The sequence below is a fragment of the Eptatretus burgeri genome, chromosome 12 (genome assembly GCF_056783735.1).
Source record: "Eptatretus burgeri isolate ZD-2024b chromosome 12, Ebu_testis_v1, whole genome shotgun sequence".
Classification (NCBI taxonomy): domain Eukaryota; kingdom Metazoa; phylum Chordata; class Myxini; order Myxiniformes; family Myxinidae; genus Eptatretus; species Eptatretus burgeri.
The window spans coordinates 7,516,310-7,529,014 of NC_140972.1; the positions used below are offsets into that span (position 1 = coordinate 7,516,310).

General features: G+C 43.6%; 1 protein-coding gene across 12 annotated transcripts in view; it reads right to left on the reverse strand.

The window, feature by feature from the left end:
• Positions 1-1,297: 1,297 nt before the first annotated feature.
• The window catches only part of KATNAL2 (katanin catalytic subunit A1 like 2), a 130,693-nt gene continuing 119,285 nt past the window's right edge, over positions 1,298-12,705 (reverse strand). For 10 of the 12 annotated variants that reach the window (XM_085849383.1, XM_085849377.1, XM_085849376.1 and 7 more), the window contains 4 exons: positions 12,292-12,402; positions 9,102-9,264; positions 7,411-7,513; positions 1,298-1,746 (listed from right to left, as the gene is read on the reverse strand). In XM_085849383.1, the coding sequence (XP_085705509.1) occupies positions 1,610-1,746; positions 7,411-7,513; positions 9,102-9,264; positions 12,292-12,402 (514 nt within the window). In that variant the 3' untranslated portion in view covers positions 1,298-1,609. The other 2 variants (XM_085849378.1, XM_085849387.1) reach the window with 2 other exon arrangements.

Below are 12,705 nucleotides of genomic sequence, written 5' to 3' on the forward strand. Positions count from 1 at the left end.
AACGTGCTTCACACCAGCTCTAAAAAAACTCTTCAATTTTGCAGATGGCTTCACAATATACTGTATAGCACCCCAACCTTCCATTAAGTAGACAGCAGCTGCATAACTCTCTACTGATCTGCAAATTATTAGATGCTGTTCTGAAAATGGAGCGCACCTTTAAACCCTGGCCAATCTGGGTCTCACCCGGTCAACCTCGAGGGATTCTCTGGTCTAGTCAGCCAATGGAAGAGGTTTATTGTTTGAACTTCTGGGCCTCGTCATGACGCATGATTGCTCTTGGGCTGATCATATATCAAAATTGCCCTCCAAAGCCACCCGTAGATTGGGTATCCTCTGTCATGCCAAATAATTCCTTGAAAAAACCAGAACTACTCACAGCCTACAAAGCCTTTATCCGTTGCTCACAATTGTACTGCTTTTCACTATGGGCTGAAACACCTGCATCACATTGACCTCCACAGGTTTCTGTGTAATTTAACGTTTTCTACACTGAGATCCCCGCAACAGGCACAAGGCGTGTTGTTCTCTCAACGTAGACAGGTTGGTGACCTCTCGTATTTTTTATTACCTTTCCTAAAGTTTTGCTCCAACTGCTGTCTTAGCCCTCCGACCCTTCCCAGCTCCTACAGGATACACGCATTGTTTCAATAATTCACTTCCGGTTAAACTTTCTAAAGCCAGGCTGACTGCACACCTCAACTCCTTTCTCCCGTTTGTGCAACTGCCCTGCTGAGGCTTTTCAAACCCTCTTCAAGTTGGTGATACACCACCATCTCATGGCATCATTCATCACTACCCTTGATCATTTCTACCCCTATTAACCACTTTAAATCTCCTTCTCATGCTCTTCTTAATCTGTCTCTATCCCCCCCCCCCCACCCTCTCTCACTTCCCTTCTTTCTCTCTCTTTCCCTCCCCACCTATCTCACTCTCTTTCTCTCTCTCAGTCACCTTCTCTCATTACCCCCCAGTTCATTAATCTGATAGCCTTCCTTCTTGCTCTCTCTCTTCTGTTATCACCTGCAGTATATCGAGTACTATCAGGGCTACCCGGCGTTGCCCGGTGCTATTCTAATCATTTTGGCATTTTGTGGCTATTCTAATCATCTCGAGTACGGACGGAGGAGCCTGAGATTCCACTGCGTTGCTAATCCATTCGTTGACCACTCTCAGGTTCAAACAGTGCTTCTGCTTTACATGGCCTCTTGCTTCTTTGACAAAATAGAGGAAGAGAACTATAAGACATTTAGGAGTAATAAAATATGTGTAGAATGAACTGACATGAGGTCAACAATATTATACAAGACATGTTTATTGATCTATTCTGGCATTGTAACAAACATCCTCCCTTTATTTTCTTCCTTGTTACAATTTTTGACCAATGGGAATGTTTTCCTGTTTCACCGATTTCTGTTTAAAGGGTCATTATAAACTTCCAATGACTTGAAGACTTCAGATCACGTAGCTTGGTGGAACTCTGAACAGCTCTACAATTACCGTAGACCGATAACTATGACCCTCGGCATCGCATGAATCGATGATGTTCGTAACTTTGTATCTCTGTGAAAGCACTTGATGACTCGAATGTCTGTTTAAAGGCAGCGAGTCATGCCGACTCAAATTCTTGTTGCCAGGCCGTGTAGCGCTTTGCCAAGCATTTAGCCGAGGGCTTGGTATGGGCAATGACCTGCATGAGGTCTTCTGTAGTGAGAGTATCCAACGTCACATTATGGAGATTCTCCCCTGTGGAGTAAGAAACTGGAGATGAGAGGTTTAAACAAACATTCAACCACTTGTTGAGGTCATTAAAGGTTTTGTAAACCGCTAAACGTTAAATAAAACCCTTTAAATGTCGTCTTCATATGTAGTCGGGTAAATCTACAACAAAAAATAGCCTTACCCCCAAAAAATTGATACAAAAGGTTTTTTTTTAACGGTTTTGGGTAGGGTTTGACCTCCAAAATAACATACTAAAAATCTACTCAAATCCACCTACCGGAAAGGGCCTATTTTCAAGATGGCGTCCAAAATGGCCGCCGTGGGCTTAAATTGCCATAGAATGGGCACTAGTTGGCCTATATTTGCGATTTTTGTGTCAATTTCTATGTTTCGGAGGTCAACAAATCTATTGAAATCATTTTCAAAGTTGATCAGTGATGGGAAAGCCTTAAATCCAAGATGGCGTCCAAAATGGCGGCCATGGGCATAAAATTGCTATTAAATTGTCAATAAATGCCGAACATGTGTGATGTATGTGCCGATTTCTATGTTTAGGAGGTCGACAAATCCACTGATATCATTTTCAAAGTTGATTAGTGATGGGAAAGCCTTAAATCCAAGAAGTCTTCAGTGATGTTTTTGCCAATGATAGACATGTATTCAGGGGATAAGACTTGCATTCTATCGACTTTGGAGTTCCTTACCAACATGGCAATGAAGCACAATTTCTCACCCATCATAACATTTGATCAACCACTCTACTGGAAAGCTGCTGAAATCATCCAAGATGCACTGCAAGACAGTCCCTTGAAAAGGGTTGTGTTACTGCTTGGCTGTTTTCATATGTTCATGAACTTGCTCGGTGCCATAGGAACACTCATGCAAGGAACAGGGCTCAGCAAGGTTCTAGAGGTCGTGTATGGTGAGAATGCAGTGGTGCATATGATGACTGGAAAGGCAGTTCAAAGAGCGTTCAGAGGACATTTGCTGGTAGACAAGTGCCTTAATCGAATGTTTGTATCCGAAATGATGAATGAGAATACTGAGTTTGCATCACTTGTGGCTCAGTCAGAGGATATGTACTCTAAGGTGTTGGATGGTGAGACAACGCTTGAGAATGTCGTGACATCTGAAGCAATGGTTACAATCAGAAAACAAATGGACAAACAGAAGATGGAACTTCGAACAAGATCCAAGACAAGTCAGTTGTGGTTAAATTATCAGACAATGTTAGGGGTCGCAAGAAAGTTGATCATGGCAGATCGATAAGGATCTTGGCCAATGCACCGACATGCTGTAACTGAATGTCTGCCAATATTTGCTGCAGCTGGCCATTACAACTACCTGAAGTCTTCTTACTTGTATCTTCAAGAAATGACAGCTAGAACAGAATCATCCAGATGTCTTCCGCAAGTTTGCAGATGGATTCCATGTCATCCGACGGAGTAATAAGTTCTGGGCGGGTCTAAGCCCTGATCTTGTCATCGAACAGACCTTGATGAGATCCCTGAAGAGCACTGGTGGCCTAACATGCAGAAGTGGGATGGGTGAAGAACAACGGTCTCTATGGACAATGTCAACGCCGGTCACGTCGGAATATAACAATGCGATGCAGGAATTCACTGATCTTTTGTACACAACTAGTGAACAACACAAGGAATCTAGTGGTGCAAGGATGGAAAGAGATGCTTCTGACCTAGCCAAAATCAGTTCAAAACTCAGTGAATGCTCTCCGTTTTCTCCAGATCCCTCACTAAGAAATGTTGTGACTGGAGTGGTGGCCGCGTCGGATGTGAATGTCCACGAGCATAAGTCTGTTGGAAAGAAGATTATGGAAAGTATGGTCAATAAACCCGCTTTCACATCTTCTTCAAACGAAAAGACAGAGCCAAAACACTTGGAGATGTATCTTCAGTCAAACTTGGTCCAGACAGAGCAATTGACCCTGCTCTACTCTTTCAAAGATTTCTTGTTGTGTCAAAAACAGGAGACATTTCGTTGGAAGATGTCATGGGCTATGAGCTGAGCCCATTTCCCCCTGCCCTGTTTGAGGGTATAGGTATTTTCAGAAAGGCTGACAAACCTCAATTAGTTCAAGCTATCAGAGACCATTCTGCCAAAGTGTCAAATGATACCGTGTCTGACTCTGTTCCCCAAACTGAGCACTATGTTCTTGATGGTGGCTCCTTGCTGCATCGTTTGTCATGGACAGCCGGGGACAGTTTCAATGTGATAGCCAAGTCGTATGCTGACTTCACTATTCGTCACTATGGAAAAGCAACAGTCGTTTTTGATGGTTATGATGATGGACCATCTTTAAGGACAATACACACAAGCGCCGTGGCCATATTGTTCATCCCGAAGTCAGCTTCACACCTGGAACAGAATTCTCTGGCAAAAAGGATGAGTTCCTGTCCAGGAGCTCCAACAAGCAACAGCTCATCAACCTCATCAGTGAGGAAATGAAGAAAATTGGCTTGAACGTAATTCATGCACCAGGGGATGCCGATGTAGACATAGTAAAAGCGGCAGTGACATCGTCATACCAACAATCAACTACCCTGATTGGAGAAGATACAGATCTGTTGGTGCTATTATTGCATTACGCTAGCGTCGACAGCAAAGAACTGTATTTTCGTTCTGACAATTCATCCAGGAACTGGAAGGTGCACAATATCAACCAGCTGAAAGTATCATTGGGTGAAGAGCTATGCCCACATCTTCTCTTCCTTCATGCCTTCACTGGGTGTGACTCGACATCTCGAGTACTTGGAATTGGAAAAAAGTCAGCATTTCAGAAACTGGCAAAGGGGGATTCAGCAATCAAGGCTTGTGCAAACACCTTCCTTGTCCCCAACCAAACAAGAGACATGGTCGTGGAAAACGGCAACAATGCCATGAAAGTATTATTTGGAGGACATCCCTGTGATTCCCTCGCCAAGTTGCGATATAATGTCTTTGTGAAGAAACTGGCTTCAGCTAAGTCGTTTGTCACCCCAGAACGTCTGCCACCAACAGCGTCTTCAACAAGGTTTCACTCTCTGAGAGTATACTATCAGATTATGGTCTGGATGGGGAGGAACGGAAACTTGAAGGCAACAGACTGGGGTTGGAAACTGGAGGACAATAAACTAGTTCCAGTCATGTCAGACAAGGACGCTGCTCCAGAAAGGTTGTTGAAGATGATCCGATGCAACTGCACAACTGGCTGTAGAACAAGTCGCTGTAGCTGTAGGGGATACGGTCTGCCATGCCACAGCGTCTGCGGACCCTGTCAACTTGATACCTGCGAAAATCCTTTCAACAAGACAGTATCGGAGGACGAAGAGGAAGCATAGTTTATCTATGGTAAATGCTACTTCAATGAACGAACTTTCGTTGATGTTTTCGATTTACCCTAACTTGAAGGCATTTTAATTGAAAGTACGTTCTGGAGGAAATGGTGATCATTGTGAGAGCCGATTAATTTATTACTTTCTAAATTACCAAAGCATATTTTTATTTATGTTATGCACAAGATGGTCAATTAATTCTGATCACTACACACGGGACAACTTTTCAGGTAGACACTATTTGAAGGATTGGGCATGACCTCCAAAACATGGGAATAAACACAAACACTACAAATGTAGTCCATTTATTGCCTGTTTTAAAACAAGTACACACCCATGGTGGCCATTTGGGGGGGGGGGGAATTTTGGACGCCATCTTGGATTTAAGGCCTTACCATCACTAGTCAACTCTGAAAATGATATCAGGTGATTTGTTGACCTCCAAAACATAGAAATCGACACATACATCACACAAGCACAGTATTTATTGACAATTTAGTGGCAAATTTATGCCCATGGCGGCCATTTTGGGGGCCATTTTGGACGCCATCTTGGATTTAAGGTTTTTCCCATCACTGATCAGCTTTGAAAATGGTTTCTTTGGATTTGTTGACCTCCAAAACATAGATATTGACACAAAAATCACAAATGTAGGCCAGCTATTGCACATTCTATGGAAATTTAAGCCCACGGCGGCCATTTTGGACGCCATCTTGAAAATAGGCCCTTTCCGGTAGGTGGATTTGAGTAGATTTTTAGTATGTTATTTTGGAGGTCAAAACCTATCCAAAACCGTTGAAAAACCTTTTGTATCAATTTTTTTGGGGTCAAACCACAAATTTACTCTACTAATGGCCTTTTATAAAGGTATGCTTTACGGTAAATGTGCAGAAAAAAAAAATCATTTCTACAGTTCAATTAATGTGAAACAAGGGACATCTTAGAAAATTGTTCTAGTCTTTCAAGAGTATAGTGCACCATTCCTTTATGCTGCTCTCTCCCTGTACCTATCTAAGCCTGGTGTTGGCTTAGTGGTTAGGGTGGCGGCTTGGGATCCCAGGGTCCTGAGTTCAAGCCCCGTTGGCTGCTGAATTAACACCATGGGGTTGACTCAGCCATCTGAGGTCTGTCATCTGAGCCATCTGTCATCCATCTGAGGTCGGCGAAGTGAGTACCAGTGTACTGGTCCCGGTGTATGCCCTGGTTCGAATAGGTATACCATATCCCTGTGTGTCGTAAGAGGCAACCAGGGTTGGCGTCAGGAAGGGCATCCGGCCATAAAACATTGCCTCAAGAAAAAGCCTAACCCCTGCACAGCAGGGAAAAATGGCTGTAAAAACGGTCATTTTTTAATTTTTCTCCCTGTACCTATCTCTTCTCCTCTTGCTGACTCTATTCCCCACATTTGTTTTTTGAATATCTTTTGTCTTCTATGTTGATTCTTTATATCATTTTGAAGCAGACTTGCAAAGCTTTGGATTGTTCACCTACTAATAGGAAATCCATCCATCCATTGGGACCATACTCTGTGCAGAGCGTTGGTGCTGCCTAAGCAGTCTTCTTGGCTATTGGGCACAATCCTGGACGGGTCGCCACTCCAACGCAGGATACCAGCATGCTGGCACTCATTTTGTCGACCTCGGATGGATGACAGGCAGAGTCAACCCCACCTAGTATTAATTCAACAGCCAAGGGGGATCCTAGGATCCTAGTACGATCGCAAGCCCACCACCCTAACCATTAGGTCAACACCAGGCATAATAGGAAATGTGAACTTGGTTTAGACCATCATAAGACAGGTTAGTTTGTTAACCTGTCTGATGTTCTCAGCAAAAAATAGTACAGGTTAGTTAGTTAATCTGTCTTATGTTCTCAGAAAAATAGTACAGAGAAATTTCCATGGGGTTAGTTAGTCAGTTGGTTTGTTTCCTTTTTTTTGTCATCATCTTCCCTCCCCATTTCATTCCTGCCACTCACTTGCGATGAGTCTGTGCATTTTTGACTGCCTATTGTTCCCCTTTAGCCCCCCAATCAGTCTGTAAACTTGTTACCCTCCATCGTTTTGCTACTCCATGAGTTGAGAGTATAAGAAAAAAAACATTTTTTTGTTTGATTTCAAAAGCTCGGTGTTGCACTTCTTTGGGCCACTCAAAGTTTGTGCCGGCTCCCCTCTTCCCCAAAAGACTTTACTCGGCCATAGTGCTCACCCCATATATTTGACAAGTCTTTGTACATCTTAACCATCATTGAAAAAAAAATACTGGACCAAAGTCAAAAATGCCTCAATTATGATGTAAGGATATAAAGAGCTTAGAAACAAAGGATTAATGACGATAACATGAACATCTCTATTTACCTGGCTTCATTTTATCCAGTATGATGAAGATCTTGCGTGCTGACTGCATAGCTGCCTCCTTGCAGACGACGTGGATGTCAGAACCAGAGTAACCTTCTGTTTGCTGCAGCAAATGAGACATAAATTATATATATATATATATATATATATATATATATATATATTTTTTTTTAAACATTAGAAACTGCTGTAGGTATTTCATGTGACACTTGGGTTGTCCTGTTTGTGCTCGAGTCCAGTTTGACCACAGTGGCTCTCTATGTTATGTTACGCACAGGGGAGGGATGGGTGTGTGGTTGGACCAGCGTTGTGTGGTGCTCGAGTAGTATTTCAATGTGAGAGTGGTGTTTCAATGTGAGTTAAATAACCTCTTCAAATTGTCCAGTGGACTGACATTTTTGTTGTACAATCATAAAAAACTACGGTAAGCATATTGGATTCCTTATTTCCCTCAAGCAGGTCTGAGGATCACTTTGGACTTTAGTTCTTACTTCAATAACACGTCGCTTGTGTTTGTGTGAACAATAAGCTTTTCCATGTTAATAACACCATTATATCCACCATGAAACCTACTACTGTATATTAAATAAAGTGCGTGCGTGCGTGTGTGTGTGTGTGTGTACATCCAAAAATAATAGAAAAAAAAAACAGGACTGGGCCGATCTCCACCAAATTTTGCACACTTGTTGGTAGTACCCATGGGCAAGTCATGGGAACAAAGAAAAGAATGACCTCCCTCTCTGTGGGGGGGGGGGGGGACAACTTAAAATTTTCATCCGATCTGCACCAAATTTTGCGTATTTGTTGGCAATACCCAGGGTCGGGTCATTAACTCCCCTCCATCCATCCATCCATTGGGACCATACTCTGTGCAGAGCGTTGGTGCTGCCTAAGCAGTCTCCTTGGCTATTGGACACAATCATGAACGGGTTGCCACTCCGAAACAGTATACCAGCAAGCTGGCACTCATTTTTGTCAACTTCGGAAGGATGACAGGTAGAGTCAACCACACCTGGTATTAATTCAACAGCTGAGTGGGATTCAAACTCAGGATGCTGGCATCCCAAGGCCACCACCCTAACCATTAAGCCAACACTAGGCATAATCCCCTCCCCCTCTCCCTAAATGACCTACTATTCTCTCCTGCACATGTGCCACAGTGCAAGTGGTTTACTGACCCCTGCTGCAAACAGGGGGGGGGAGGATTATTAGCAATGGCACAAAATATATTTGCCCTACCTGCCCCACTATCCCCTTCCACCCCCTGCCCCCAGGCCCCTCCAAAAGGGAGCGGGTGTTTCTATTATTCATAAACTTGATTTTCTCATGTACTCCTTTTCGAGGAGGGGGGATTTTTACAAAGCATTACAAAATGATTGGGGGGGAGTTTTTGGCCCTGCATTACGAAGTATTGGCTGGGAAGGGTGGACAGGTTGAGGTTGGGTTGTCCAATATTGCTGTAATACATGTTACATAATATATCGACGGCTTCACAGCTTGACATACAAAGCAAGCAGGCCAGCATTCAAGTTTGTTATCATTCAGATAATCTGCCCCTATACAGTTGGGTGAAAGCCAGAGAGCGGCACTTTTTGAATTCGGTGAAAGGAGCTCACGAGTTGGATTAGACATGGCATAGGACAAACAAAATGGAGAATTAACGATTAAGAGCTATAGAATGTGGACATAACCTGAGCGAGTTTCTCATAATCGAGGCTGGTTTGTAGCTGAATCCCAGCCATGGAGTTATTGGCTGGTAAGTGATGATGAATCATTTCTTGGCGTGCTTCCATGTTTGGTAGATCAACAAGGACACGTTTTTCAAGCCGTCGAAGCATCGCGTGATCCAACTCCCTGCATCAAATGGACGGAGAATGCAGCAACTGCTCATGCAGGTAAACACAGCCCGGCAATGAAACGGACGGTAAGATGCACAACTGGACGTGAAGTATTTATGTAAATAGGTAAATCATTACCTCAATGTGAAGCTAACTACAGTTGATGGGCAGACAAGGTTGCTTAAAATAGAGAGGATAAAACTCATCAAATGGGTGAATGTCAGAGGGGAGCAGGCAGATGAATCAACAGATGGAGAGCAACAGGCAGAAGAGGGAAACATACATGGGAATTACATCAATAAAAGTAGGTGAGCTGTAAAAGTTGACAAAGATGTGGGCAAAAACAAGAGATCATGAGTGGACATGTAGGACAAAAATGATGTTGCGATGAGTCACTGCCTTGAATGAACGGAGGGAAGAGCACGAAAGGGCAAACTCGGGAAAGCAATTCCACAAGCGAGAGAAAAGAGGAATAAAGGAGTGGAGATGAACTGGATGTTTGTATGTGGAGAGGGAAACGAGATTGGGTGCTGCTGTCTGGCGAGGCTTGGGCAACACATGGAGTTGTGAGGACAGAGGCAGCAAGACCAGAGGAAAGGTGATAGAGGACACCAAGTGTGAGTTTCACAAAAAAAAAATTATGAGCAATTATATTAAGCAGTGCATTGATGTGATGTCCAACGTTTCATGCTGGTTCACCTATCGTCGGGGGTGGAATTGCCTATTTTTTAACGATTCTATAATATTTGATGAGACGAGAAATAGTTGGGGATGGTCGGTGTTTGGTTTTTCTCGTGTAACTTGGTTTCTTGTATGATGGCGATGTGAGTGTTGTTTGTGAGAGTGAAGTGGTTAAGTCGTACGGCCTTGTCGAATGAGGCCATCTGTGTTGTGTTGGAGGATATCGAGGTAATTTGTGCGTTTTTGCGGTCGAGGTGTTTGGTTGTGTGCAGGTGATGGTGGTGTGTGGAGTGGAGGAGTCGAAGTGATGAGGGTGGTTGAAATACATTTGGGACATGTGTTGGTGAATCGCTATTTGGGTCTGAGCTTGGATTCAGCTGAAAGCTGCTGCAGGTGCATGTATGGGTGTCGTGTGATTGTTTACTGAGAGCAGTGCAGGCCGGATGGAACCATTCACCGCACCTCGTGCAGTGGATGGAATCCCCTCTGGCCCTGGAGCTTGTGATGCAAGTTTTACATGTTGGGCAAATTGATATTGTGATGGGCCCCAGGTTAGTTTCCTGTTGTAGATATGTGTTGCATTTGTGCTTTCAGGACCACAACATAAATTATACTAGATTTTTGCATTTACTGCTAAAGGAGGTGTGTGTGTGTGTGTGCACTTAAAAAAAAAATCTGTAGCCAACGCTAGCTTGTACTAACAGTAAACAGTAGGAACTCGACACCTCTCATCCACGGATATTTCTCGTATGCCTATCTTTCCGCGAGTCCGATTTGCATTCAGGAACGGAACAATTATGTTGAACCATTCTGAAATTGCCACTCTTTCGTCTAAATGCTGAAAATTATGTTCAAAAGACGATTTCAATCACACGTTTCACGCTAGTAACGGCAGGTTAAAGGTGCCTGGTCAGCCGAACAGAGTCACTGAAAGTCCACACACCGCATGCACAAAAGGCTTCATTTTGCATTCATACATCATTTCAAAATTCCTGCATTGTAAGTGCAGAACAGGGGTGTGTTCTGTTAGCAAACTGCTTGCTATCGCTTGCCAAGTGGCTTTCTTGATTCTTCTTCTTCTTCTTCTTCTTACGTATGGCAGCTTGGCTGCTGGGTAGCTATCATTTTGTTGGGGCACGACTCTGCCGCTGATGCTGTGCCGCTGAGCCCTATACCAGTGTAGTGGTATAGCGGCTGTGTCGCCCCATACCACTACACTGGTACTCATTTTGCCGACCTCAGAAGGTTGACAGGCTGAGTCAACACCTGGTCTTAACTCAGCGGCCAACAGGGCTCAAACTCAGGACCCAAAGATCCCAAGGCAGCCACCCTAACCACTCAGCCAACACCAGGCTTGGCTTTCTTGATTCAAAGTGCTCAAGTAAGCCTCCAACACAACGGAGCGCTTTGCACAGCTTAACAACAACGCGGTCTCCATGGAAACAATGCTGTGGTGGTACTCGAGCAAATGCTATCCGGGGTGTCATTTTCAGTTTTACTTGATCCTCGTGTGACAACTTCCACAAAGGAATTTATTGTGTTAGCAGCGGCTACAGAGGAGGAGAAAGAAGGAAAGAAAGAAAGAAAGAAATGTGGAGTCAGAAGGAGGAACCCCCTGTCAAACTTATCCATGGCCCCTACCATTGTGCATTTTGGGGAGAGGAGGAGGTTTTGCAGGTTTTGCATGTTTCTAGATCTTGAAGATTTAGGATGAAAGTAGTGTAGAAATTAAGGTATGAAATGCACATTTCAATATTATTATGAGTCTACATAACAGGGGTATGCATCTGAACATTCCATTGGTTGTAGTATCATTTTGAATCCGACTATGGCAACCATTTTAGGGAACAGAATGAAGCACCTCTCTTCATTGCTTTCTCTGTTTGCCGGGCGGCTAGGCGAGCGGCTTGCAAAGTAGTTGATACAGAACGACTGGCTTGGATAGTGATAGCATGCTGCTTGTTATCAGAACACACCCCAGGTAGCTGTGGCAAGATAGATTCCAGTTAAAGATACCAATCTGATTGGCTTGTGTACACATTGCATGAGATAAATCCAGAGGCGGTCTATTGAAAGCATGCAACAGAGTTGTATGGTTCAAAATACTTACCAGGTCACAAGTTGTGGGTTGCATTATGGACCAGAACTGGTTGGAGTTACTAATTGCTGAAGCAGTTACTAATTTTTCTATGAACTTCAGGAGATTTGGGGTTGAAAGGTAAAGTTATTCAAACGATAAAAGAGGGAAAATTGTGTGTCATCGGCATGTAGGTGACATGAGAAACGATGTGACTGGATTTGGCTGTTCAGAGACTAAGTGCAAAGGGAGAATAGAAGATTACAAAGAAGTGTTCCTCCCTACCATGGCATGTTCGAGGCAGCAAGCACAAACACGAGATCGTCCGAGTGAGCAAGACCATCCATCTGCACCAGAAGCTCTGCCTTCATCCGCCGGCTTCCCTCATGCTCCCCACTGTCAGGATGTGCACAGTTTCAAATCAAACATTGGTGAACTAGCAAATTACTGTCAACGACCGTATTTTCTCAACATTATAAGAGAGTTAAATCACCCTCTCATCTGATAAAGACCGATCTCTGATGCTACCGCAGTAGCTACCTGGGCAAGGAACAGGATGGGTGGACTACGTTAACCTTCACAGCAGAAATCGGTAGACATTTAGTATGTGGCCGATGCATCATTTTCTGAAGGTATTTGTAAAAAAAAATTGCTGGAGTATCGGTGCACAGTTGTGTTTGGTAAACCATCTGCTTCAAA